At 47.6% G+C, this 27,015-nt stretch overlaps 1 protein-coding gene across 1 annotated transcript in view; it reads left to right on the forward strand.

Moving 5' to 3' along the window:
- Window positions 1-26,798, forward strand: part of tex264a (testis expressed 264, ER-phagy receptor a) — a 72,965-nt gene extending 46,167 nt beyond the window's left edge. Inside the window, exons 3-5 of the mRNA XM_062545734.1 lie at window positions 14,580-14,730; window positions 25,667-25,900; window positions 26,779-26,798. Of these exons, the coding sequence (XP_062401718.1) occupies window positions 14,580-14,730; window positions 25,667-25,900; window positions 26,779-26,798 (405 nt within the window). The remainder of the gene's footprint in view (window positions 1-14,579; window positions 14,731-25,666; window positions 25,901-26,778) is intronic.
- The last annotated feature ends 217 nt before the right edge of the window (window positions 26,799-27,015 follow it).

Genomic DNA, 27,015 nt, shown 5'->3' on the forward strand with positions numbered 1-27,015 from the left:
GCGCTGGCAGGCCCCTCCTCCAGTGGGGCCCAGGGCCCTGTTTAGAGTCAGGCCCAGGTGCAGGGGCTCATCAGGCCCCCCATCACTGTCACCCACGGCGCCAGCTCAGAGTGTCCCCAAACGCCACCCTCACGGAGGCCCTGGCATGGAGGTATGGGGGGGGGGGGGGGTCTGTGTCGGTCTGTGTGAGGACAAGAGCGCAGGGGGGCAGGGAATAAGGCAGTGTCAGGATTAATTGCCGTCTAAATTGCAAATTATATAACCAATTTATAAATATGCAAATTATAACACCAATATCTGGAGATGAATTAGTACTTTCAATGTCCTTGTCTCTTTAGTTCTCTCTTTCTCACTCCACTCTCGCTCTCACACACACACACACACACACACACACACACACTCATGTAGCCTCAGTCTCTCTAACTCACATCCATCTCCCTTCGCTCTCTATAACTCTTACTCCCTGTCTTCCTCCAGATCCTTCCCTTTAGTCCCTCTGTCTTAGTCTATACCTCCCTCTGTTCCTCTCCCTCAGCTCTCTCTCTGCCCCTGGACCAGAGTGACATTGAGACTCTTGTTCTTGTTCGGAGATCCAGCTCTGCTCATTCTGATCGGTCCTGCCAAGTATTAGATCCATCCATGTAGTAAACCAGTTCATCCTAATTAGCAGCCAGGTGGATCAGATCATTAGTGATCTCACCTGTGTGAAGTGCACAGGCAGAAAGGACACATGGCAGGACTATTCCTCTCTGGAAGCGGGACGTCCGCCCCTGGTCCCTCCTGAGGTGTAGTGGCCCCGGGGGAGTTGGCTTAAGGTCGTTCAGAGACGTGTCTTGGCCACCTTCATGTGTGAATGAAGCCCGCAGGCTGCTCAGTTCCACTGCCTCTCTGTGTGCTAAAGGTGTCCCACTGGGGACAGGTGAGCTGAGCACTGCACAGGCACTCTGGCCATTGGTTTTCAGGGGAGTGTTCACCTGTTAGTCACCAAGGGCAGGATGAACACGCTGCAGGTGACAAAAGTTGCTCACAGGGCAAAATCTCAACAGAAGTCTCACCTTCGTCATATCTCTTAGGCTTCTCTTACTTCCCATCATCCAGACATCACAGTTGTTAGGCAGATGTCTTGTCTGTTGTGTGCTTGCCTAGCCTAGTGCAACCATGTGATGATTTATGTTTTCCAGTCATTGTATTCTAATTTTGGAGTCACTGGACTAGTCTTTAGCCAATCAACACTTGGGATTATTATACCTTGCACTACACACTGTGTGTGTGTCTGTGTGTGTGTGTAGTATTGGCTATACTCTCTTGCTTAGCTATCCCCACCTGTCGCTGATGGGTGTGAAAGGATGATAATATGATCAGATAGATAGATAGATAGATAGATACTTTATTGATCCCCAAGGGGAAATTCAAGAACAGTTTGTTGTGTTTAAAGTTTAATATGCAGAGAAGTCACAGAGCCAAGTCACCAGGCCCGGTGCTGAGGTAATTAAATGACCTAGTTAGCAGGGCCGGCTGGCAGCAGGAAGAGGGACCTGATGAAGCTGCACTGGGCTTCAAGCATATTTTTAATTAATTGCCATCTTGCCCAGGAGAGCAGAGAAGAGTTGGGCTATGCGGAGCTAACGCCATCTCTCTCTCTCTCTTCTCTCTCTCTCCCTCTCTCTCTCTCTCTCTCTCCCTCTCTCTCTCTCTCTCTCTCTTTCATGAGTGTGCTAAGTGCGCTAAGTGCCCTGCTGTTTCCATCACTGCTGGACTCGTATACAGTCCCTTACATCCCCCATAGGCAGGCAGCACAAATGGGCCTTTAATTAGTTTTCTATTTTCCTGGGCCCCCTCTCTGTTGATCACCGAACATGCATGCATGTAAGTGTGTGTGTGTGTGTGTGTGTGTGCGTGTGCGTGTGCGTGTGCGTGTGCGTGTGCGTGTGCGTGTGTGTGTGCGTGTGTGTGTGTGTGGCATCGGCCCTTGCTCACCATTGAGCGGTCTGTGTGCCTGGTTGCAGTTGAGGCGGCGCGTGCGTGCGGCTGATGTATTGGTGTGGAGGTCAGTGCGGTGCTAATGGGGTGTCACCAGTCAGGCGGAGGCCACAGGGGGCTACACAGGGAGGCGTGGGAGGCGCAATTTGGATGCCAATTTTGGCATAATTGCAATTTATTACTGCGGCCCTTCCTAGCCTGGGCACTGATGGAGCTCTGTCTGAGGGCGCTGGTGGTGTGTGTGTGTGTGTGTGTGTGTGTGTGTGTGTGTGTGTGTGTGTGTGTGTGTGCTGATGGAGCCCTGTCTGAGGGCGCTGGTGCTCTGTGGGAGTGTGTGTGTGTTGGGGAGACGGCCGCACCTCTACTTTAGCCTCAGCTGTTGACATGGCCTCAGTGACCCCCAATCAAGGACTGAGTAATGAGACACAGGAGCACGTTAGGAGACGCCCACAAACAGATGAGACAGACAAGGAATCAGGACGTGTCGGTGTGTGTTTATTGTGTGTGTATGTGTGTGTGTGGGGGGGGGGGGGGTTGAAATTCAAATTTGAGCAACTTGTGTATTCGAGATGTCTGAGTGTAGGAGCAAGCTAAGGCTGAGAGAAACACCAACAGGTCGATATTTGTGCTAAAATATGCAGGTGTTCTGAACGAATTCCAGCACCAGTTTGCCTTAGCGGTGTAAGTCAGCACCTGATGACTTGTTGTGGTGGGGCTGGTGAAATGCATGAGGGGATACAGTACATGCAGTGAAGAAGAAACTCACCTGGAGGAAATGGTGTACAGGGGAAACTATGAACTTGGTTGTACGTTGAATCCATAAATTCTGCTTTTTGGGATTTGCTTTTTAGTTTCTTGAGTTCAGGTCAAGAATTCATGTGGTTAAGTGCCTGTGTGTGAGTGTTTTCCATGTTTGCTCACACAGATGCAGTGTTCTCATTGTACTAATTACAGTCTAAGTAGACTAATAGACCATTAATGGACTCTTTTTTTAAAAATGAGTTGCTAAGTTGTTTGGAATTGGTTGTTCACTACTGTGCATTTATGCCAAAATGCAGATTTGCCAGATCTGTTATTAATGTGACACACACACACACACACACACACACACACACACACACACACACACACACACAGTACCTTCGCTCATATACACACACACACACACACAGAACCTTCGCACACACACACACACATACACACACACTCGGATGTTCCAGAGGAGAGTGAGATTCTTTGGTAATGTTTTCAGCGAAGAGGAAGGTCTATCACTCTGATTACCACTCTGCACTCTCTCTCAGTGAGCCCAGATCACATGCTGGAGTTCGCAGTAATGAAGGACCCGGGCTCTTCTGTGAAATCAAACCAAGCGGCTGCGCTGATCCACAGTCAGTGTCCGAGCCCAGATTGGTTGCTTGTGCTCTAAGTGAGAGCCATCGATTCAGCTGGAGATCTCCAGCACGGCGTTGCGCCTCTGGCGGAGCCTCCGCAATTACTGGCCATCAGCACACCCTGCATATTGACCGGGAGGGGAGAGGAAAGGTTGAGCCCAGACCTCCTGCCCAACAACAACCCCCCCCCCCCCACACACACACACACACACACACTCCCCTCCTGGCCTCCCCCTGTAGATCCATACAGTGCGTTGGCTGGAGCCCCCATGGCGGCTGCTCTGGGAAGGAGATTCCTCCTGTGAGGGCATCAGGCTGGCTTGGGCATGCCGGCTCATTGGCAGGAAATGGAGGTGAAACACGAAGGATAAAAATACACTCCACTGTGGAGCGCACGGCCGTGAGGGACACTTGCAATTGGACACCCCTGGAAGTGTGAAATGTTTTTTTTTTTCTCTTTGTCTTTGGCCAAGCCCATCTAATACAGGGAAAGGAGGGAAGGGAGCCCGTGTGTGTGTGTGTGTGTGTGTGTGTGTGTGTGTGTGTGTGTGTGTGTGTGTGTGTGTGCAGGGGGGTACAATCTGTGACTGGAGGAAGTAAAGATAGGATGTGAGCGCAGGGCTCTGGGGACTTGCACCAATTGTCACCGCGAGTGGCTGTTGCCTCTGTATTAATACCCTCTCCCCCATCAAGACTTGGCTCTGAGAAATCCATCACCAGCACTAGTCAACGGCGCTCTGGAGAAAAGCTCAGCCAGAGCGGCACAGCAGCTGGAGGGCAGGAGTTGGTGTCCTTGCATGCTGGTGCTCCCTCTCTGCTCCGTCATCTCAGCCTTGTAGATCATCAGGCTCAACTGGCCAAGTCTCCCTGCAGGCTCGCCAACTTTTCATGAGCGCCGCTGCTGACAGAGTCAGTGTCTGTCTCTCCCTCTCCTTGTCATCCTTTGTGAACTTTTCTTCTTCGTCCTTCCCCGGAAGCCACCTAAACTTGAATTCTTGCCTCTCTGCCTGAATAGGTCAGATTGTAGACACTCTCAAATTGGGTTTTCAGGCTTCAGCAAAGTTGAATATTTAGGCAGGGGCTTTATAATGGACACACCTGTGCACGTGCATAATCTCATGCTAATGACTTAGAGGAGATTAAAGGTTACCAGACGAAAGAGGCATAGTTTCACAATTTCACATTTTTTTCCCATTTAGTGGCTCATTCAATTCATGAGGGAGATGATAAAACTTTGAGAAAATGTTTCCCAAAAATGTCATTCCGAAGACCCACTGTCTCCAATTGTGTTTTATGCGGCTGAAATGAACTGATAGTGACGTTTGACAGCCAAGAGGAATTTGATGATTAAATTGGATTGGATCCATGAGGATTGGATGATTCTTTCCATAGGTTCCCAGACATTGTTGAATCCACTGATGGCTTCCCATTCCTCAGTTGCCTAGAGCTGGTGAGAGATATGTCTTCTTAAGAACATTCTGTAGAAATGCCCCCTTGACCTCAACTGGATGCAACTGCAGGTCATATCTAGTGCTGTGCTTTGGGGAACACATAGTTTTTCTCAAATGAGTGAAGAAGATCATTGAAATCGATCCGGAGAGCTGCAACAGGCCCTCGGAGTGGTAGAGAGCATCCCTCTGAGAAAAGCCACACCAGAAGGACACAAGCACTTCTGAAATGTTGCCAAACATGTTCGGATTGGTGTGAAAATGTTATTGGTCTTCATATCTTTGTGAAATCATCCACAACTAGTGCAGTGTCTTTTCAGAGCATGCTGTTCCTTTACAATTCCCATAGCTCAAATTCATGCCCACAGGTAGGCCTGCTTTGAAAATAGGATGATATGGAAAAGCATCATTCCAGCTAAGCATTCAATAATGAATATTATTATATTATATTGTAATATACATGCACAATGCATTGCTGCATTTGACATTTTTTACAGATCAAAATGACATTGGCCTAAGCTGCAGTTAAGGCTATGTTTAGCTTAATGGAATAACTTGATGATAGAGAGGACAAACACCATTTTGTAGAATGATGCACAGTCACATGAAGTTTGTGTGTATGTGACTTCAAAGTGACATTAAGTGACGTCATGCTCTGCCACACTGTAGCTGGTCATGCTTTTTATGTGTGGCATTCTGAAACCGTCTTTAAGTCTGGATCTAGCAGTGGACCATGCAGTTAGGAATTGTCATTTGTTTATTTTTGTTATTACCTCCGCCAAGGAGGTTATGTTTTCATCGGGGACCGGCGTTTGTTTGTCTGTTTGTTTGTTTGTCTGTCTGTCTGTCTGTCTGTCTGTCTGTTTGTCTGTCTGTTAGCAAGATAACTCAAAAAGTAATGGATGTATTTTGATGAAATTGTGTGTGTGTGTGTGTGTGTGTGTGTGTGTGTGTTGGGGAGACGGCCGCACCTCTACTTTAGCCTCAGCTGTTGACATGGCCTCAGTGACCCCCAATCAAGGACTGAGTAATGAGACACGGGAGCACGTTAGGAGACGCCCACAAACAGATGAGACAGACAAGGAATCAGGACGTGTGGGTGTGTGTTTATTGTGTGTGAGAGTGTGTATGTGTATGTGTGTGTGTGTGGGGGGGGAGTTGAAATTCAAATTTGAGCAACTTGTGTATTCGAGATGTCTGAGTGTAGGAGCAAGCTAAGGCTGAGAGAAACACCAACAGGTCGATATTTGTGCTAAAATATGCAGGTGTTCTGAACGAATTCCAGCACCAGTTTGCCTTAGCGGTGTTAGTCAGCACCTGATGACTTGTTGTGGTGGGGCTGGTGAAATGCATGAGGGGATACAGTACATGCAGTGAAGAAGAAACTCACCTGGAGGAAATGGTGTACTGGGGAAACTATGAACTTGGTTGTACGTTGAATCCATAAATTCTGCTTTTTGCAAGATAACTCAAAAAGTAATGGATGTATTTTGATGAAATTTTCAGGGGAGGTCAGAAATGACCCAAGGAAGAAACGATTACATGTTGGGAGATATTCGTAACACCGTCGGGATCCCAGAGCCGTTTATGTTTTTCGCTTAGTGGTGTAATGGCATGGTATGGCCACGTGGTGGCGATCTGAATAGTTTAGGTTCAAATGTATGACAACCTAGGAAGAACAATACAGGCGGAGGTCTGCTCTCTCTGAGTGCTTTTCTAGTTGTATTATTATTATTATTGTTTGTTTATTTTTATTTAAAGGTACACTATGCAGGTTTAAGCGTTCTTGGCGCCTGTAGTGCTCCCTCTAGAATCCCAATTGATTTACCTCCGCCAAGGAGGTATATGTTTTTTACCTCCGCCAAGGAGGTATATGTTTTTTACCTCCGCCAAGGAGGTATATGTTTTCATCGACCGGCGTTTGTATGTCTGTTTGTTTGTCTGTCTGTTTGTTAGCAAGATAACTCAAAAAGTGATGGATGGATTTCGATGAGATTTTCAGGGAAAGTCAGACATGACGCAAGGAAGAAACGATTAAATTTTGGGACTGATCCGTAATTCTGTCGGGATTCCAGAGGCATTTATGTACTTAGCTTAGTGGTGTAATGACATGGTATGGCCTTGTGGTGGCGATCTGAATAGTTTCGGTTCAAATGTATGACAACCTAGGAAGAACAATGCAGGTGGAGGTAGCTGCGCTCTCAGAGTTTATACTGTATTTTACTCTGCTGTTGCAAATAGCAAACTTCTTGGGACCTACTGTATCCCTCCTGTACACAATGAAAATGCTTTTGTTGTGGAAGTGAAGGAGTAACAACAGGCGAAAAACTATCTGAGCTATATCTACTGACGAGGTAATGTTTCACGATTCTATGCTGTAAAGCTATGCTAGGTGAACAATTTGCCCATTACAAGTTTGTTTGCCATCAAATTGTCTTCGTAAAGGTTGTATGAAGATGACAAGTTTGCATTGTGTACCAAGGTAGGCTATTGGAAGTGTCAGTTTATGAACACATCATTGTTTTATGTCATTTTGAAGAGCCACTGCATACCCGTGCGGTTTGCCATGTTGTTGCAAATTCCTCAGAGTCATTTTATGCAAGCAATCCACCTCTAGAGATAGTCTTTATATCGTTGAGGTTAAACATAATTACTGTCCAGACATCTAAGTTATCCTGCTCTACATAGCGCTTGCTTGACTCTCTTCCTGTGCACACTGATTCAGTGCTGCCCTGTGATTTGTGAAAGGGGGAGTGGCTACAGTGGGTAGAGCAGCAGAAGCCAGTGCATGCTTGTTTTGAACAATATTTGACTATATATTTTGATATAGATCAATGTGGACACTCTGTAACAATTAGTGGTAGTGGTTCTCTTTTTTACTTTTGCATTGTTTAAGGCAATATTCTCAAGCAAGTCCACTTGTGCCCTGTCTGTACAACATTACAGGATGGTACTCAAACATTACAGGATTTTGTATCAAGCAAATCATGTTGTGTTATTCATGTTGGTGTGTCACTGTGACTCATTATTTTATTATGATTGATATTTAAAAAAAACAACAGGAGTAGTGTATTCAGCAGAATTCTGTCTTTGCTTATCAGGTGTCTAGATGGCATCCCCAGTCACATGCATCATGTAAGACCATGCAAGATATGATCGTGGAACTTTCCATGGTGGCTAGCAATTACCTCCATCGTTATCCCTGCAGCTTGCCAGAGATTACATGAGGTGGGCGTCGGGCTGCTGGCAGGGCCGCTGACTTACACACGCTCCATCCATCTCTCTCTCCGGGCGCCGCCGAGGAGCGCTGTGCCCTGAGCAGCTGGCAGGCGGGCCGTCGTCACGACAATCCCCAGGAGACTGCCCCTTCTGTCTGCGCTGTCTGCTCCGGCTCCGCCAGCCCGCCACGGGCCCCGCGCAGCACAGGGAGATAAACAGCCAGTGTCCCCGCAGCTCACCCAGTCCTTCCCTTAATGAACTTTCCAATTAAACAAATTAGCGCTAACACCGCTAACTCCCGGCTTTAAACCCTTTGCCATCTTGGATAGAAAATCCAATTAGGTGCTGGTTCATGGTAGGGGAATTTGGCCTCGCATGGTAATTGATGTGTTGCAATCAATTTGTGCTGGCTTGTTGTCTCCCACTTCCTGGCTTTTGCTCTCTGGCTTCAACTTCCTTCCTCACTTTCTTCTCCGCTGTTTTCTTTTTTCTCTCGTTGGCACACATCGATCCAGGGGGCACGTTTCTTTCTTATGCAAATGCAGGTGCGGTGTAAGCACTTCCCACCTTCCTGCGGTCATGTTGGGGGTTTCCCGTGTCTTTTTCCAGGGGATGCACATCTCGTCCCTAACCTCCTCCTTCCAGTCTCACGTTTGGGTGCTGACAGTAAAGGGTTGTTTGTACCAAGAACGATGGCTATATTGTTATATATAGTTAACTTCACTCTAACAGCAAAAAAATGTCATGGTAACTAATATGAATAATGCCATTCACGCATCAGCTATAACAATGATAACATGAAGACCAATATAATTGGGGATCACTTTCACAGAGCGTTTTTGAGAATAATAAAAAGCAATCAACAGCCAGTCAGAATCCATGACATTTTAGTCGTCACATTCAACAACACGAGGAGAGACTCTCATTAACGTCAGTTGGTGTGGACGCTCATATGGACAGTTATAGGTGTCTTTCTAGTTCTCATTCCTGGTGTGAACTGCCCTTAAGCCACACACACAAGACACTGTCCCATCCACTGCTGCACCTGTGATTGGCCCGCCTCGTGTCCCTCTTCTCACCTTGGCTCCATCTCCTCTGTGTGCTGTCTGTCCATCTGGGAGTTGATTTGAGTGGAACTAACACCGCAGTGCTGATGCGCCTGTGTAGAGATACAGGGTATGATGCTCATGGAGAGTTACTACACGCAGTCTATTAGCCCTCACACAGGGGAAACTCTCAGCTCATTGTTGGAATGTATAAGGCTTGATATAAAGCCTATGAGGTGCACACGGGGATATCTTCTTGTGAGAATCCTGGTTTAGATGGTATGGCATTGAACCATCTTTTCTCTTTTCTGAGCTTTGGATTCAACATGCACACAGCCTGACCAGGAAACGTGTGCCTAGGCTGCATGTGATTGAATGTCCAGCGTGCTATTCTCTGGATGCAAGCCTTCAGCCATCACACTCCTTGGCAGGCCTCCACTCCTATATTAAAATACACTAGTGTGTGTGTGTGAGAGAGAGAGAGAAAGCGAGAGACCCAGTATGAGTGAGTGTTTCTGAGTGAGTGAAGGGAACACTCTTGAGGAAGATCCTCGTCCTCCTCTTCCTCCCTCCACAGGCTGTCTGCAGCTGAACCCGGCAGACCATATTGTTTTGCTGGAGTGCGGCGGGGGCCTCTTCCTGTGCCCAGCGCTTTTCTGCCATTTCTCACTGACAGCAATGCAATCATGCAGAAGCTGTGCCCATGATTTGGGCCCAAATGACTGTTTGTGCCCCAGGGGGGCTAGCCATGCCTGAGCACGGTCTTGGCCCGGCAACAGTGAGCACAGTGGATTTCAGTGGAGTGTCCCGCGCGGAGAGGGAGTTTCTGCAGTCTCCAGCATCCAGCTAGTTTGTCTGAAATTAAATTTCAAAGGCTACCAGAGGCACACTTGCTATCGACCAGAGCAGATGCAGATATTAAGGAGTGAAGTAAAGCTGCATAGCCAATGTGCGTTCTCACTTCCTATTGGCTCACTGGGCTGAAGGTAGTGTATTTCTGTAAAAAGTGATGAGAAATAACGCCTAATACGGTCTCCTCGACGCTTCCTGTCTCCTCCGTTCCTGTCTTTCTCCTGTGGAAGGCTCAGACACCGATGTGGTATCGCAGTGCACCCTCAAGTGAAAGGCAATGATATGGACTGTGAGAATGTAATTACTGTGTAGTTGAAAGCGTGGCTGTGAGTCAGCCCGTGCCCTCCCCCAGCACCAGCAACACCAACACAGTCCCCCACAGGGACGACTCCAGGCTGTTAGCCAGATATCATCACAATTTACTTAGACGAGATATTTATACAGCAAAGCCTTGAGCGGTGGATAAGTCTCGGGTAGGACCGTAGTCTGCATAGCACCAGAAATGGAAATCTATTAACAATGGTGGTAAGGCTTTGAGCCCAGTAAGAGGGAGCATGACTTGGGGTGATTTTTTTGTGAGACAATGCGCTTTGAAGCGCCAGAATGCCATACCACTGGCTGAGGCTGTCATCTTTGTGTTTGTGTTAGGTGGGTGTACAAGCGCTTTGTAATAGAATTACACTGGCAAAACAATGCTTGCTAGGAGGTATTTGTGTCGGCGTAATATGCACATGCATGTTTCATATGAGATCCCACAGCTTGGGCTTTTACCTGAGGGGGAGAAGCTGGAGCTCTCATGGTGTACAGTTTCCCTTCTTCCCTTCCTCTCTCATCTATTCCTTCCTTTCTCATCTCTCTCTCTCTCTCTCTTTCTCTCTCTCTCTCTCTCTCTCTCTCTCTCTCTCCTCGCTATCTCCAGTAGGATACGCCAGAGTACATGGTTGGATGTATTGTTGAGCTACTCAGGATATTCATCGTCCTTGTCCTGTATATTTCTCATGCTGAAGCAGATCTAGCAAAATAGCGCTTTTAAAAAAAAAAAAAAAGTGATTAGTGCCAGCACCTTTCACGCGGCCGACATAAATCCTGTCTTCCTGCTCCTCGTGTCGTCGGGGGAATGAAATGAGGCTTTGATAGCGCATTAATAGGTGGAGTGTGTTGCCGGGGCGACCCCTGCAGCTGATGGTGTTATGATTAGTGGAGAAGCTCACCTGCCTCTCCATCGGCAGCTCTCCAGCCCCGGCTCCAATTTCATGAGGCCGTGATTGCACTTCTGCGCGCGGGGTTAAGTGGAGGCACGCCGGCTGGGCGAGGAAGAGCGATGGCGGGAGGAAGAGGATGTAGCGCCTACAGCCGGGAGTTAGGTGGGGCAAATTGTCGCGTGAAAAAGCACCAGGGAAGGGGAATCGAATACCGCTGAATGTCATAATTAAAAAAGCACTCATGCCGGAAGCGCAGTTTCAATTACAGCCAGCCAGTTGGGCCGGGGACTCATGTATTTAGTTATGTGCTCATTCATCTCTCATGTATGTGAGAATACATGGCCACTGATCAAAGGGAAACACCCTCAGAAAAACTCTGATCCATCCAGCGGAGTTTCACACTCCATTCAGGAGGCTGTCATTTAACTTTCCTTTTGTTGTTGTTATTGTTGGTTTGGGCTGGCCAAGCCCAGCGTAGCAGGCTGCTAAGTGACAGACTGCATGGCTAAAGCGAACAGTCCTTGAGCTGCAGCTTTAATGTCAAACACCTCCCATGCATTATTCAGCTTCTCTTGTTTAATGATAAAACGTTTAATAATTCAGAGCCATATGCAGGGAGGGAGCTCCACCACGTATGGACGAGAGAAAGACCCCCCCCCCCCCCCCCCACGCCTCCACGAGAGTTACTCTCCACCCCCCCATGCCGTACATATTTCATTTTATCAGCCTTCTTGTTTGTGTGTGATTTAGCCGCCTTGTATCTCCGGGTTCAGAAGATATTGAGGTCCGCGGGGTTAATTAGCTCTTAAGAAGGGAGCGATAGTGAGCTGTCCTTATGTGGTCCTCTCCAAGGTGCGGCACCAATGGGAAAGGAGACGCTCGCCTGCGCATTCTCCTCAGTACGCGCAATTTGTATGCATTAGAGAGGACTGCTGTTTGCATAAAGGCTGTTTTGCTTAGTTCACACACCAGAAAAGATGTTTGTGGTCGGACCCCGTCGTGACATTTTTTTGTCTCTCTTCAACCTTTTTTTCAAATGGTGTCATGTCATGACTGTAACATGGTGATACCTCTGCTGTCCATGTCTCTTCGCCGTCGTCCTCCATCTCAGCTGTTAGTTCTCTGGAGTGATTGCCAAGATCAGAAGATTTGAACAGCTGCTAGGTTTTTTTTTTGCTACAATATTCTTTCTTTGGGAGTCCTTGTGTGTCCCCTGAAAGCGCGTCCCGTTTCGACGGCAGCCCAGCTCCGGGCTCTTTGTGTCTTCCTTCTCCTCTCCTCTGTTCTCTTCCCGTCTCGTCATCATCCCAGTCCAAGGATCTGGCTCCTCATTTGCATGGGCAGCCCACGGGCCTTTGTGTTGAGCAGGTGATTCATTCCAGGCGCTACATACCTCTTTTGCTGAGGATTAGATTAAAACGTATCAATCAGTCCTATTGAGAGGCCCATATAGTCCAGCCTAGCCAACCCCCCTCCTCACCCCCCCTCCCCTTTCTCTCTTTAGCCAATTTTCTGCTCCCTTCGGGAAGCTGTAGAAATGTGTATGGGGCCCTGGTTAACCATTATGTGGACACACAGATCACCTCTGAGGTGAATCATCCTAGCGGCAGTCTTTGAGAAGACCCTTGCATAGGACCTTCATCAGTATTGTACTGGAAAAGCCAGTGTGATCTCTCTGAGGTTCTAGCATGAACTCCCTCGCCGGGTGTGGAGCTATAGATCCCACACTGGCACCAAAGGTTCTACAGGGCGGTGCTACAGCTCAAGAGCCTGGGATGTCGCTCAGGAACGTGATCCTTCTCCTAGATCCCCACAGTGCCTGGAGAGAGCGAGGCTACACTCTTCTTTTTTATTAATGTGCATGTCTTCCAGGGCTGCTAATATAGGACATTGTCTTAGGCTATAAATCAGTGGCTTGGGGTTTATAGGGCACAACTCGCGTTCGGTTTGGGCTCTCTTGCCGAACTCATTCAGCTAAGGGAGCACACTGTATGGATTGCATCTGCCAGCACCCTACCAAGGAATGTGCTTTCAGGAGTGATGGTTGTGCAAGGTAATACCCAAGGATGAGGACCAGCTCCGCTCTTGTGTCTTTGCCAGCAGAGTGCATGTTATTGAATTATAAGGCCTCCAAGAGATGATACAATTGCGGGTGATACAATTATCCCACAATGTTCCCACTTGGTGTGTAGTTTTGTCTTTGCATACACTCCATAAAGAGAACATACTGTATAGACAGCATGAGCATGAGCATGAGCATGGAAGGATATTGTTGTAATTTATGTCATTTTTATGCACCGTGTCTGCTCAATATGAAAGGTGCTGCTTTTAGAATTGTATATAGGCTCGTTTATTGTTTTGTATAGTTGTAAATGTATAATATATATGATGTTTTCCCCCTCTGCCCCAGGGGTGTTGTGCAATAGGTTCAAATGTAAGCAGTGCACTGCAATAAGGCAGAGCCTCATAAGCCGGAGAAGCAGAGACCACCTTTTGGAATTGTGCCGTGGAAACAAATAAACTGATCTTGAGTCAGAGGCCAATTTACTTCCTATACTTCCTGGCTTCTCTTGCCCAATCTGGTGCTTTGAGCATCATTTCCTATGGATTATTACACGCTTATTGGATCAATTCTAGCCGTGTAAAGTTTCCTCATTGTTCATATTGTGACCAGACCCTCTTTGTGCTTGCCAACACCCCTATAGCAAGCCCTTACAAGCAGCTAGATATAAACATCCCGAAAGAAAGACCCAACCCTGTTAGCAATGGTGGCTGTCAGAGCTTTACAGAGCTGTGTAGTGTTTGTGGTTGGTTATTTGTGGACCTGTTGTCTTAAAGCTTCATTTTATTTCATTTATTTTCTTGTGCTGCCTTGCCTTGGCTTTATTAAGGTGTCTCATTAAGGACTTTGTGATTGGCTCTAAATGTCCCCCTTGCTTGTCCTCACCCCTCTGTTTTGTGATCTGGCTTATGTAGTGTGCCTGGTCAGGAAGCCTGCTGCTGGTGTTAAAAGTTAATGAGCTGGGAATACAAAAAAAGCTTTTCAGCAGTCACACATTTGCTTTTGACTCGGCTAAAACCCCCCAGCAACATTCAGCCTGTGGCCATGTTCAGCCAGAAGCCATTTTAAAGCTGGCGTGCTCACACAGATCACCGTAGCTTTGCCTTTGTGCCATGAGAGGGAGACACCTCTTCTACAAACTGACGCTAGCCTGACTATCCAATCCCTCCCACAAGAACAGACTATTGTTATTCAGAAAGCCACCGCGTCTCTTTTTGTTTGAAATGCTGGTCACCTCCGGAGTCAGACGCCGGGTGGCTGGAGTGGCATCAGGGCCAATTAAAGCTCCTTAGCAGCAGGTGAGGTGAACTTCAGGCAACTTGTGCTGGGCTCACATGAACTCCATTTTCTCTCTTTCTCCATTTCTCCCCCCGGTGAAGGAGCGGAAGCTGAGTGCCTTTCCCTTCATGGAGATCTGCAAGGGTGACGTCATCCAGTACATGTGCCCCCTGGCGCGCCAGAACAGCTTCTTCGTGCCCGAGACCCGCCTGACGGAGAAGAAGGAAGAGGAGTCGGACGACGAAGGCACAGGTGCAGTACACCTCTCTCACTCCCCGTAGTTCTGCCTCTGCTGCACCGTACACACACTACTGCTGCACACTAACAACAGACTTCCCAAGCCACGCCAGTGCAATCACACACAGAGGTAACAGAGGCAGCGTAATAGAGGGCTCTGCCATCTGTTGAAAAGATGTGCTATGAAGAAGTGGTTTGAGTAAATATACAGTAACTATAATAATATAACCAGAGGTGTGCACTCTTATTCATTGGCCTGACCCTCCTATCCACATGTACTTATATAAGAAACATTTCAACACACACACACACACACACACACACACCTACACACCAGTGTAAACCTGACTATTGTAGTGGCATCTCCATTCATTTGTCAGAGTCCCAGTGTTGGGAGCAGGCAGTGGAGGCGGAGGGGAACGCCATTGTCCCTCCGCCCCTCCAGTGAGGCGGACGGAAGGTCCACAGTGAGGGCATTTGTCTTCCGTCTCCCACGCCAGCTCAGTGTGTGGGCGGCCCAGGCCGTGATGTATGGGCCGCTGTAATTGCTCTGTCACGCCCAGTGCATGCCTCCAAGAGCAGCCGGCCTAAACCCCCCCATCTCTCTTTTTTAAAAACATGACAGCCCTCATGAAGTCACCACGGCGGCGGCACCTTTGCTCGAGTCGTTGTTGGCGGACAGCAGGTCAACGGACAGAGACGGGGCACGTGGTGAGCAGGTGGTGTTTTGGAGAGCTGATGGTGGGTGGGTGGGCAGGGCGCAGGGCGGGCGGGAGAGGTGCCCAGATCTCTGAGTCACGGGCGAGGCGGACGTCTGTCAGCGCCACAACACAGATGAATGGCCGAGGCCCCACCGCTCGCTATGCCCAGAGCAAGAGCCAGATGAAAAGCAGTCTGCGTTTGTAGGGGCTGCAAAACAGAGTCACCCTCCCCATTCCCGCCTAGTGGTACGGTGACAGAGATGTAGTCTGGTTCAGGAGTCCCGTGTGTGGGTGGGTGTGTGTGTGTGTCTGTGTGTGGGGGGTGTGTGTGTGTGTGTCTGTGTGTGTGATCTGGTTCAGGGTTTCTGGCTGGCTGTTTATCAGTGTCTGCAGACATGACATGAGGGCAGCCAGCCAGCCTGAGTGGCACACGGCGTTCTGCTTATCTCCCGGTGGTGGAGAGGGCGCTGTGTGGTGGAGGGGATGAAGGGATCTCTTCTTTATGACAAGATCTATTAATCAGCCCTGAGAACACTGTGCTGCTATTGACCGCATCTAGTAATGGAGTGAGATGCTCCTCAACCAAATCCAGTGGAGGTCAGTTAGGCAGAGATAACTCTCTCCAAACAGAATGGCAAATCATGTAAAGGCTGGGAAAAAAGAATGTTCCAGGTCGGCAGTCTCTTCAGTCACAGAAGATTTCATCTGTTGGCATATCAGTGCGTGTCAGACAGCTCATCAAGCTAGATCACACGCTTGCCGAGGAGAGGAATTGCTGTGCGGGAGGCTGTTTCTGTCTACATACAACCAAAGGAGGTTATGTTTTCAATGCTGTTTGTTTGTCTGTCTGTTTGCAGCATTACTATTTGGTAGAGAGGTGTAGGAAGGGCCAAGGAAGGGCCCTTAAAATGTTGGAGTGGCTCCAATTCATGGGCCGCCTCATCAAATTTAGTTTCACTTTTGCTAATGTTGCAAGATATGACAGTTGGCCTTTGCAGAGGTCTGCGATCTCCAATTGCCCTTTTAGCTTGGCAAGTTGTTTTGGTATGTATGTCACTGTTAAGCTGGGTGAACATTAAACCTTTACCGAATCCTGTTGATCCTGTCAATGGAGCTTTTAAGAAAAATGTTTTTGTTCTGTTAATGAAAAAAAAAAAAAAACACCCTCCAGGTCAATTAAAATCGGTACATTCCATGACAGCCTTGGTTGTTCACAAAAGTGTCTCAACATCATATAAGGCGGCCCATATTGGATGAGCGTGTTCTTGGCTGGGTGGAAATGTGTTTGAATGGGAGAGGGATCAGATGGATCTGCCAGAGCAAAGGAGACATGAGCCCTCAGATGGGTCTGCCTGCAAGCCTGTGCCACTCTTATCTTTAGACACACTATTGCCTCTGAGCTGTAAAGCTTGTTGCAGTTCCATCCTAAATGTCAACAAGCTCAGAATGACCCATCTGTGATAGGTTGGTAAAAATGCATTTTTATGCAACCTTATATCTGTGCTCTTTTGTCTGGGTTCAAGTTCTGTTACGTCTTAGGTTCAATAGATTACATCACTTATCAACAGACTTGTCTGTCCCACTGACTCTGCCTAAGCCTGTTTGAGGGAATACTTACACTATTTGCCCAAAGTATCACTACTGTTTGATCCTTGGATAGTTTGGGTTTGTCCACACGGTGGTGGTTTAGAAGACTTTTTGTCCTTCGGACTCATTGCCTCGGCAACTTCAGCAACATGCGTCCATCCTCGGCATTACCCAAATGGCTGGTGCCAAAATAGTGCCATTCTGTGTTTCATCCATGTAGATATGTTGTTGATGGACGACATCAGTGTGTGTGGGTGACCTGCACATGGCTGTGTGAGCCATGGGTCCCCTCAGGGTCTGTGGTCAAGTGACTGTCCAGCACGGTCAAGGCTTCCTGAGTGAACGCCACGTGCCACTTCATGAGCATTACTTCATTTTCATGTCACCCCTGTTGACCTCACTCAGCTAGCACTTCACAGTCCCAACGGGAACCTGCCGCTTACTGTCCCTCGGAGCTGTGCTGGGATCAGTGCAGGGCACAGCCCAGGGTTGACTTATTACCGCCTCTACACATCATATGGCAGATTTGTGGGCTATTTGGCGCATGCCAAAACTACACTGACCACAAAGCACTGTATGGGTCAGCACAGCTATTTGTGCTCCGCCGTGTGAATGGGAGCCGTTGGATCCGAGCGCCGTTGTTTCATCACGCATGTTCCTGGGTCCAGATTGATCCGTGGCTCAGGCGGTCATGGGTCGGGGTGGGCGAAACGACTGGCTCGAGAGATTGATGGCCGACCAGGGCGTGTGTGTGCAGTCCACCGCAGACCCGCGGCCAGCCATCCCTACAGCGGGCGGGCAGCCTTAAGCCCACGGAGCCTCCTCCCGCCCAGCTGCCCGCCACAGAGCCCTCTTAATTAGAGGCCCATCCATCAGGGCCCTGCGGCCGCGCCTGACAGCTGTGGGCTGTGAATCACGCCACGCCATTTGGGAGATTGCTCAGGAACACGGCACCGGGGGGCCTCCGGGGCCCCGGCCCTCCCGCTCCGTCCTGCAGCCCCCCATAACTCAGCGGGCGGCAGCGGGGAGAGGGCTGACCCGGCCCAGTGGCGCACGGCTCTCTGAGCTGCTGCCACAGTGAAGAAGCGCTGGACGAGGAGCTGGAGAACAGCACAGGTCATTTGTGGAGAGTAAACACGCTTGGCACGGGGTGGACGCTGTCAACCGTTATCGACTGAAATGTTAAATCATGCCCATACTATCTGCCGTGCCATGACGCCGTTATTACTCTTCCCAGATGGATCAGTGTTCTCACACACACACTCACCTCACACACACACACACACACACATTTCTAAAACTTCTTTTCATTTTTTTCTGTTTAGTTATGTGACCGTGCTCAGATGAATGCTGCATGTTCCCCTGGTCATAAATAAGCATGCAGTAAATGAAAGGCCCATGCATCACCAAGACATGTTGGTGTCAGTCCTGCAGACACGAGGCCGAGCTGATGGTGTCGAGTGCTTTGAGTCCAAGAGGAGCAGCACAGAGTAAATGAGGAGGTGGAAGGATGTTTATAATGGCCAAGTGAGGGGAGGAATGTCTTTACAGCCAACCAAATAAAGTAACCAAGGGCTACTGAGACTAAACAAGCCCATCTGAGCATAGTGAAAAAGCACTCATATCCAGCTCAGTATGATGAAGCTCTGCTGATGCTAACGCCTGGTCGTCTAACTCACGTCAACACAAGGTAAATGCTCTTTGTGTCGTCCCAAAGAACGGAGCAAGACCACAGCCGTGTGAGAAGTGCAGTTTGCGGGCACGGCGATCACTCTGAAAATATGGCAAAGATTGAACAGCAGCCAGCAGGGTAGCAGTTTGATCAGATCTCTGTCTATTTCTTCTTAATCATGGCATAATTACATAAGTATCAGGCAGCAGCCTCCAGTGTAATTACATGGCTATTAGCTGTGAGTGACTCAGAATAAGCAAGGTCAGCGGAGGGGGTGGGAACATACTGGAGCTGTCAAGGTGTTTGGAGAGGCATACGGCAGGCTGCAACGCTCCCCCTAATTCAGTTATGCGGATGAAGCCACACTTTATTACAGTGAGACTAAACGGATTTTCTTATGTAAACAACCCGTCAAAACACACAAACAAACACACACACACACACACACACACACACACACACACACACACACACACACACACACACACACACAAACTGTCTCTGTCACTTACACACAGATGCGCACTCAATCACACTCTTACACACACACACACACACACACACACACACAGCCTAGGTAAAGTTGTGATTGCTCAGTTGTGATAATGACCTCAACTCATTAGATCTTCAGTTTGATGTGTGGAGGGAGGAATCATTACTTGGCGGTGCAGCTCGGAGATGAAAAGCCCCCACACACTTAGCGCTGAGCAAAATGCTGTCTGTCTTGCCGCCGCGTCCCACACCCACATCTGCCTGTGTGTGAGCGCCCAGACGCACACACTGAAGTGGATTGGTGTTTTTCTCTCGTGATCTCATTTCCTGCCGCCGCCGCCGTTTCATCTGCCGGCCGCCAGCCCGCCTGCAAAAGCCCAACCTGCGCGCACAGTCACTCAGAGTCTCTAATTACTGACTTAAAGCCCAGCTCGGCTCGCCAGTCTCCAGCAGATTTTTTAAGAACAAGCGCCTTGATTCTGGGCTAATAATCCCACAGGGCCCAATTTAGCAACTAATTCAGGCAAATGTTATCTAAGAGACTTTCCAAGCCACAGTCTGCTTCAATTTAGGAGCTTTGTCATGACTTATTCCCACTTTTTCCCCCCTCCACGGTGAAAACAGTCCAGTTTTGTCAGAAGCCTCTCCTTAGGGCTCCTCTTGCCCATCTCCTCCAAATAGACCAATTATGTTGGCAGAGTCGCCAGGTCTTAGCACTCATGAGAAGCGGGAAACACAACACAACTCCTGGGAGCAGCTTTGTGCTGCTGACTGGAGCCAGCAGGGGCTGGAGCCAGTAGGAGTGCTAGTTGCTGGTTGTGGGTAACTGATGGTTATGGGTAGTTGTTTGTGGTGGGTAGTTGTTGGTTGTGGTTTGTTGTTGGTATCTCAGGATATTGCTGTGCCATAAATAAGTTGTGGCCCTCGATGTGTGGGCAAGCTCAGAGTTGTTGAGATGCACAACCCAATAATTAGATCTGGGTTGCAGGGGAATGGGAGGCGCGGGTGGCTCCCTACACCCTGAGGTGGCGTGTGTGTGTGTGTGTGTGTGTGTGTGTGTGTGTGTGTGTGTGTGTGTGTGTGTGTGTGTGTGCGTTGGGGTACAGCTCTCGCCTGACCCTCATCTAGCACTCTTGGATGTGAAAATGAATGGATGTTGATTTGTCCTGGTGCGTGTTGGGAGATGGTGATGAGGTGCTAAACAAGCTGAGGAGTGTGGGGTCCCCAGGGTCAGGACGTCTGGACGGGTCTGGACCGGTCACCTCTCCCCTCGGCTCCTCAGCCTCGCTCTCCCCATCATGCTGTGACTGATGGCCTTTCCGAAAGCACACTGGGCCATATCCATAAAATCAATGTAGCAGTGAAAATATGACATCTCGTAAAGATCTTCAGCCTAGTAATGCAAGAGCACGTTCAGGAGACTGTCGTAGTGATTAATGTAGCAAGGTCTTGTTAGCAGCTGTTTCAATGAGGCCAAAGCCAGTGAATAGTGCAATAATGTATTCAAAACCTGTGCTCATTGAACATCTGCCTTTAAGATTATGTTACCCAAAACTAAATGGATGTCTGAGTAGCCAGCAAAGACACCATATTAACCTTGTCCATCAGCCAAAACATATTGCACCCAGAAGTGGTCTCACCTTCCTCAAGCCTTCTCTTGTCTAATCAGTCCTACTCGACTTCTATGTCAGTTGACTGAATGTGTTTTTGTACACCTCTATCTCATTTGTCCTGCTGCCTTACGTGGTCCAGTATGTTTTAAAGGGAAATACACTCCATACTGGCGTGGAGATTTATGCTTTAATTTGCTTTGCTTTAATTAATTGCTTATGGCACGAGCAAACAAGAAAAGATCATCACTATCAAGTTAAAAAAGCTAATAAACCACATTCAAAACTGGACCGTTTCGAATAGTGAGGTGTGTGTGTGTGTGTGTGTGTGTGTGTCATTGATATGATCAAGTGTATGTGGACTTCTGTTGAGATATTTGGATTGTATAAAGCCACAGTGTGTCTAATGCTACTGTGTGAATATGACGGAGCTCCCGCTATTGATTTGTGCCCATTAGCGTGTGTTTTGTGCTCTTATGGAGAAAGTCATTTACCTGGCGCTGCTGATGGCTGCTGCTGCCTGAATGACATTTAGAGGTGTTGCGGTGGTGTGTGTGTGTGGGGGGGGGACCTGTACTGAGCTATGCGTCCTTCGTGCTAATCAGTTTTGAAAAGGTCTCACGTATTCGCCCGCCTGTTTCCAGTGCCTCCGTTTATGCACAATGACTCCAGAAAGCGAGCTTAATTGAGATGCCACTGCTAATTTGCACCAAGAGGCGCAGGAGGGGCCGTCATATCCTCTCTGCCAAAATGATGCCGACAGGAAGTGGCGAGAGGTCAGTGGCGGTCAGGGTGGAATGGGATCTAAAGGTTATTGCTTTTCCTCAGCCAATTTGAAACTTGCTCGGTAAACACATCGACTCGCCAACTTACTGGTGTCAGGGACATCACTAGGCGTCGGGTGTCTGTCCTGAAAAGTGTCACGATTGCAAACCGAATCAAGAAATATAGTTGTGCTTTCTTTATGCAATGAATTAGAATATCTATCAGCTCTTAGGTCATTCATCAAGAACGCATTTTAAAATATATGAAAGGAGAGAACTTTGAAGCATCATTGACTGCGGACAGCTTGGCCCACACCAGGCGGAAGAAAAGGGATTTTACAAAGAGCTGCATAAATAGCAGACGAGAGAGAGAGAGAGACAGAGACAGAGAGAGACAGAGAGAGAGAGAGAGAGAGAGAGAGAGAGAGAGAGAGAGAGAGAGACAGAGAGAGACAGAGAGAGCACTAGAGATTCACAGCCACTTCACAGATGATTTGTCTTCAGACAGACTTTGATGAGGTCATGGGGCTATTAGTAGATTTCTTTTAGTTTTCTTTCCTTTCGTCCTCACACTCTATGTGTTTTAACTTGTGTGCACTTCATTGCAAGAGACGTGGTGTACGTTATCCATGCATACTTGTACCTGCACACCCAGAGGTAGTGCAGTATGTCCTCCTCTCCCCTCCACTCCACTCCTTACTCCAGTGAGCTGCTGCCACACTCATCACCTTCTTTTCACTGCTATGTTTATTTCAGCTTTTCCATTGAAAGCTTTTTTTCTCCATTGAGAGGTTTACATCAGTCATGCATCCACATATGTGAATGCAGGCTCTTCAGTCTGTACTCCCTCATTAGGCACAGACAGCTCTGCGTGTTGGAGTGCTGGAGTGTAGGAAATATGTTTATATGAAACATATGAACTGCACACAAAATGGGTTTTCTGCCGATATGGGTAGTTCTATCAGGTCCATTAAGTCAAGAACAACACAGACAATAAAATGTCTTAAGGAAATGTAAAAAATAAGAGTATATTAAATTCGGCAGTATGGCTCTGTTCAGAGGAGTCCCCAGACCTTTCATGAGCACCATGAAAGACAGCAGTAGTGTTAGGGGGCGCTCACACAGTTTAAGACTGAGCAAGCTAAACTACTGTATTCCACCATATGAACAGAGCGGCAACTATAACATACTGTAAAGCCTATGCCATGTTATAACCGACAGGGTGGCAGTTAGGAACAGCTAAGCAGCTTTAAATAAGGCGCCCTGTTTGGATGTAGCCATTTAGAAGCGAGGGGAGTTGACCAGCTGATGCTCACAGCGGTTAGCAGCGTCTTGACCACTTGCCTGCCAGAACTGAAGCTGGACGCTCAGTTTTCAGAATGAAAGCAGTTGACAGTATCCACTTATCTGTGTACCTCAAAATAAACTGTTATTATTAATAAATAGACTCACCAGCATATAGACTATGGAAAGACAAAGTTAATGTTTCAGTTATTTTCATCCTCAAATTGATGTTGAATCGAATTCAGATTGAAATTTATTTTTTAAACTACACTTTTTTATGTAGTTTAAAAAAATTATATTTCATTTTTTAAACTACACTTCAATACATCAATGTAATGTTTTTTTAAATGTCATTCTGTAACATGTTACAACTATGTCTAGAATAGGGCAGATCATTTGAACAGAAGTGGCAGGGTTTTTTGTTAAATATAAGCCACATTTCTGTCAAATGCAGATTTAAGAAAGATTGGCAGCTGAACGAGTTGAACCTATTTGGCAAGGGAAATGGCACCAAACTAGTCCAGTTGTCTTGTTAAAATGAGTCCAACATTTAATAAATGGTCCAAATAGTGCCAGAGAGGATGTTGCGTGAATCATGAATAATTAGCTCACTGTTGTTGTAGTAAGCCATTACCGGGAATTTACGCTCCTTAACATCCCAGCATGAGTCAAGTCAATCCAACACAATGATGGATTATTAGCTGTCATCAAGACTGGCTCACCTCTCAACCCACACTCATACATTTCCTATCGCTCCTCTTCTACAACCTCTTCTCTCTCTCTCTCTCTCTCTCTCTCTCTCTCTCTCTCTCTCTCTCTCACACACACACACACACACACACACACACACACACACACACACACACACACACACACACACACACAGATTTCCCTCAATTTACAAAAATGAGTGCAGCATCACATCTTATTTCCATGCATGAATTTTGTTACATTATTGACGTCATTGTGCTGGAATGTGGATTTATGCACACCTATTATTTCTTGTTTAGGATTCCCATGTATTTTTGCACAGCGCTGGAGCAAGGCTGTGTGTTATCATTAGACCAGCACTAACATGAAACATGAGCTAGCACACAGATGAGAGGGGGCGGTGCTAGCACAGGCTAAGGAGCTGCGCTAACATGCAGAAGCCAGACATTTTGTGGGTTCAATTCCCAGCTGCCACCACTGTGCCCTTGTGCAAGGGACTTGAGCTGCCCTGGACAGACTGGCCCGTGTAGTATTTGGCATACGGTATGGAAGTCACTTTTGATGGAAGCATCAGTCAAGTGAATACGTATATACATTCATTCAGTGATGGTTAGCCTAGAGGTAAATGTCAACCTGGGTTCCAAATTGATTGGAAACCAATGGGCTCTTTTAATAGGCCATGATGAGGCTTATCAGTGTGTGATACTGTGTTTGTAAGATGTATGGAGATGCTTGCCATAGGAAGGGATTCATTTCAGTAGTGAAGCACTTGAAGAAAAAATATGTTGTGCTAAATTGGTAAATTTTTGTTTTGAAATGTTTTGAAGTGGTGTATTTAAGAAATTAATATTTTGTGAAATCTATTACAGAATTTTTTTTAAATTATCTAGAGTGGGAAGTTTTCCACTGGATCCTGGATTTGGCGGCCATTGTTCAGCCCTGTTGCGCCATTTAAAGGGTCTCCTGTGCCCCCAGTGTGTGTCTGGGCCCCCGTGTGAGTCCACTCTCTGAAAGCCTCAATGGGCCTTTTCTTCAGCCACTCTCAGTAGCCACCAGCCTTGAGCAGCGGGACATAAACCTGCCGTGCTGAGACCCCACAAATCAGCCGCCATCTGACAGGACAGCCCCCCCCCCCCCCTGAAATGTCAAGGTTGAAGGAGTCAAGGTTGTGTGGAGGTCGTGGGATAGACACAGAACCCCATGTGGTCTCCCTAGGTCATAATTAGGGGGACAGACAGGGGGGGGGGGGGGGGGGGGGTTGCTGTGGTCCTAACTGATGAGAGGTTTCCACTTCTGCACCAGAAGTGATGATGTACTTAGAACTCTGCACTTGCCTGAGCCTCCCTCAACTTCAATTTCCTCAGTGGGTCTGTAGAGCTGAGTGTTTTTGGCACATGGTTGTGTAAGTCCCCAGGGACTTGGAGTGGTGGCAAGTTTTTTATGGGGCAATTACTGTATGCTGCTCACCTGGTTTGCGTGCCAAGAAGCAGCACAGCTTCTCCCAATTATACTGTCTCAGATGGGGGTAATTTTTCACCACTGTGTGGCTCATATTCATATAAGGACTATCAGGTGCTTGCTAATTATGTCACATACTAATTACCACCACCAAAGGTTTACGCACACTTGATACAGAGAGAAGGAATGGGTGGGGATTGCTTCTTTCTAACTGCTTGTGTGAAAACTTCAGGTCACAAATTGTTAAGAAGAAGTAAATATAATCTCATTTGTTCCATTGTTGAAATATAGCATACAGTATAAAGCCTTAGAAGTATATTAGTAGAGTACATAATAGTATCTTCTGAATATCTTTTCTGAACTTATGATCAAATAAAAGTGGTGTCTCCAGTGAGTAAAAGCCTCCTGTTGAGGTCAGCAGCATGGCAAATATAGCTATACCCTTTCAGTGGTGTTCTGAGCCACAATTAAGGAAGTCAGTCCTAATGTCTGTGACCTTTTTGCAAAACATTGTGTAAGACTTTCTCAGACTTGCCTTGGAACTTGTGATTAGCAGCAACTCTCACTCTCAGCTCTGAGGAGTGCCTGTGTCTGAGTGTTGCCGATGGTAACGTTAATAAGGTGCGTTGACTCACCTGTCCTCGCCACCTCCCTCCCCTCTGCTGCTTCCAGGTGGCGACTCCAACAGCGAGAGCAGCTACGCCAGCCACGCCGTGCCCACCGAGAGCAGGGAGAGCTCGCTGGCCCCCTCCACCCTCGCACACGACCAGGAGGAGCAGCAGGAGCAGCAGGACGAGGAGCTGAGCGAGCGCGCAGAGCACAGCGAGGCCGAACGCGCCTCCAACGGCTCCCTGGGCAGCGGCTCGTCCTTCGAGGAACTGGGCCTGGAGGAGGAGGAGGAGGAGGAGGAGGGCGGGGAAGAGGAGGAGAAGGAGAAGAAGAGGGAGGAGGAGCTGAGGGAGAAGGAGGAGGAGGCCACCGAGGAGCGCTCGCCAAACAAGGCCGCTGCCACGGAGAAGGAGCCCTCGGCCCACGGAGAGGAGTAGAGCACGGCAGCGCTGGGGTGGGGCATTCTGGGAGATGGAGTTCAGCAATGACCATGGATGGGTTTCTATGTCAAAAGAGATTACCTCTTTTTCTTGTGTGTGTGTGTGTGTGTGTGTGTGTGTGTGTGTGTGTGTGTGTGTGTGTGTGTGTGTGTGTGTGTGTGGGTGGGACGGTGTTGAGAGGGGGTGGGCTGATTTAGTTGTTATCCTGGGGGAAGGATATGGATGGATTAGTAGCCATGCTTTCATCCTAATCGCCAGTGCTATTTCTTTGTCAACACTTGTGTACAGACAAAGTGAACAAACTTATCAACAATCACCAGTCATAAACCGATAAACTCACAAAATGAGTCAATCAGTGAGTGTAAACATGTATCAAATATGTAAAAAAGAAATAGGTTACATTTGTTAGTTGGTTAACATATGAAGGAATTCTGACTAGATTGAGACTGAGATTTACTTCAAATCTGTCCGTAGTTTCTTTTATTTAGGCTGTGATGCATAATGTGGAAGTGGATCGATCATAATGAAAACTAAATCAACATCCTTACACTCTACTTGTCCAAAAGAGAGGCGTTTTGTTCTAAATGAATAATGGTTTTGTGACCAGTACACATTACTGTGGTGTGTGTGTGTGTGTGTGTGCGCGCTCTGAAGGAACTGAGTGCAGGGCAGTGGAGCATACAGCACAAGTGTGTGTAGACACCATTAGTGTTGCTGTGTCACACTATGTTGCAGCATCTAACATGCCCAACTGATTATTAACGATATTAATAATGGTATTTATGTTGGCTTGGTGAAGACATGATGAAAGGATGAAAAGGTAATCAAGGCACAGCTGCCTTGTTCATATGGCAGATTAGTCAGACCCTTAACAGAGAAAGGGATCGAATAGTAAGGGCTATTGTTTAGTTTTCTTTTTCTCTGGCTTTGTCTTCAATTATGTTAGTACATTTTATATGACTCATGTAGGTC

This window comes from Sardina pilchardus, chromosome 9 (assembly GCF_963854185.1).
Source record: "Sardina pilchardus chromosome 9, fSarPil1.1, whole genome shotgun sequence".
Lineage (NCBI taxonomy): Eukaryota > Metazoa > Chordata > Actinopteri > Clupeiformes > Clupeidae > Sardina > Sardina pilchardus.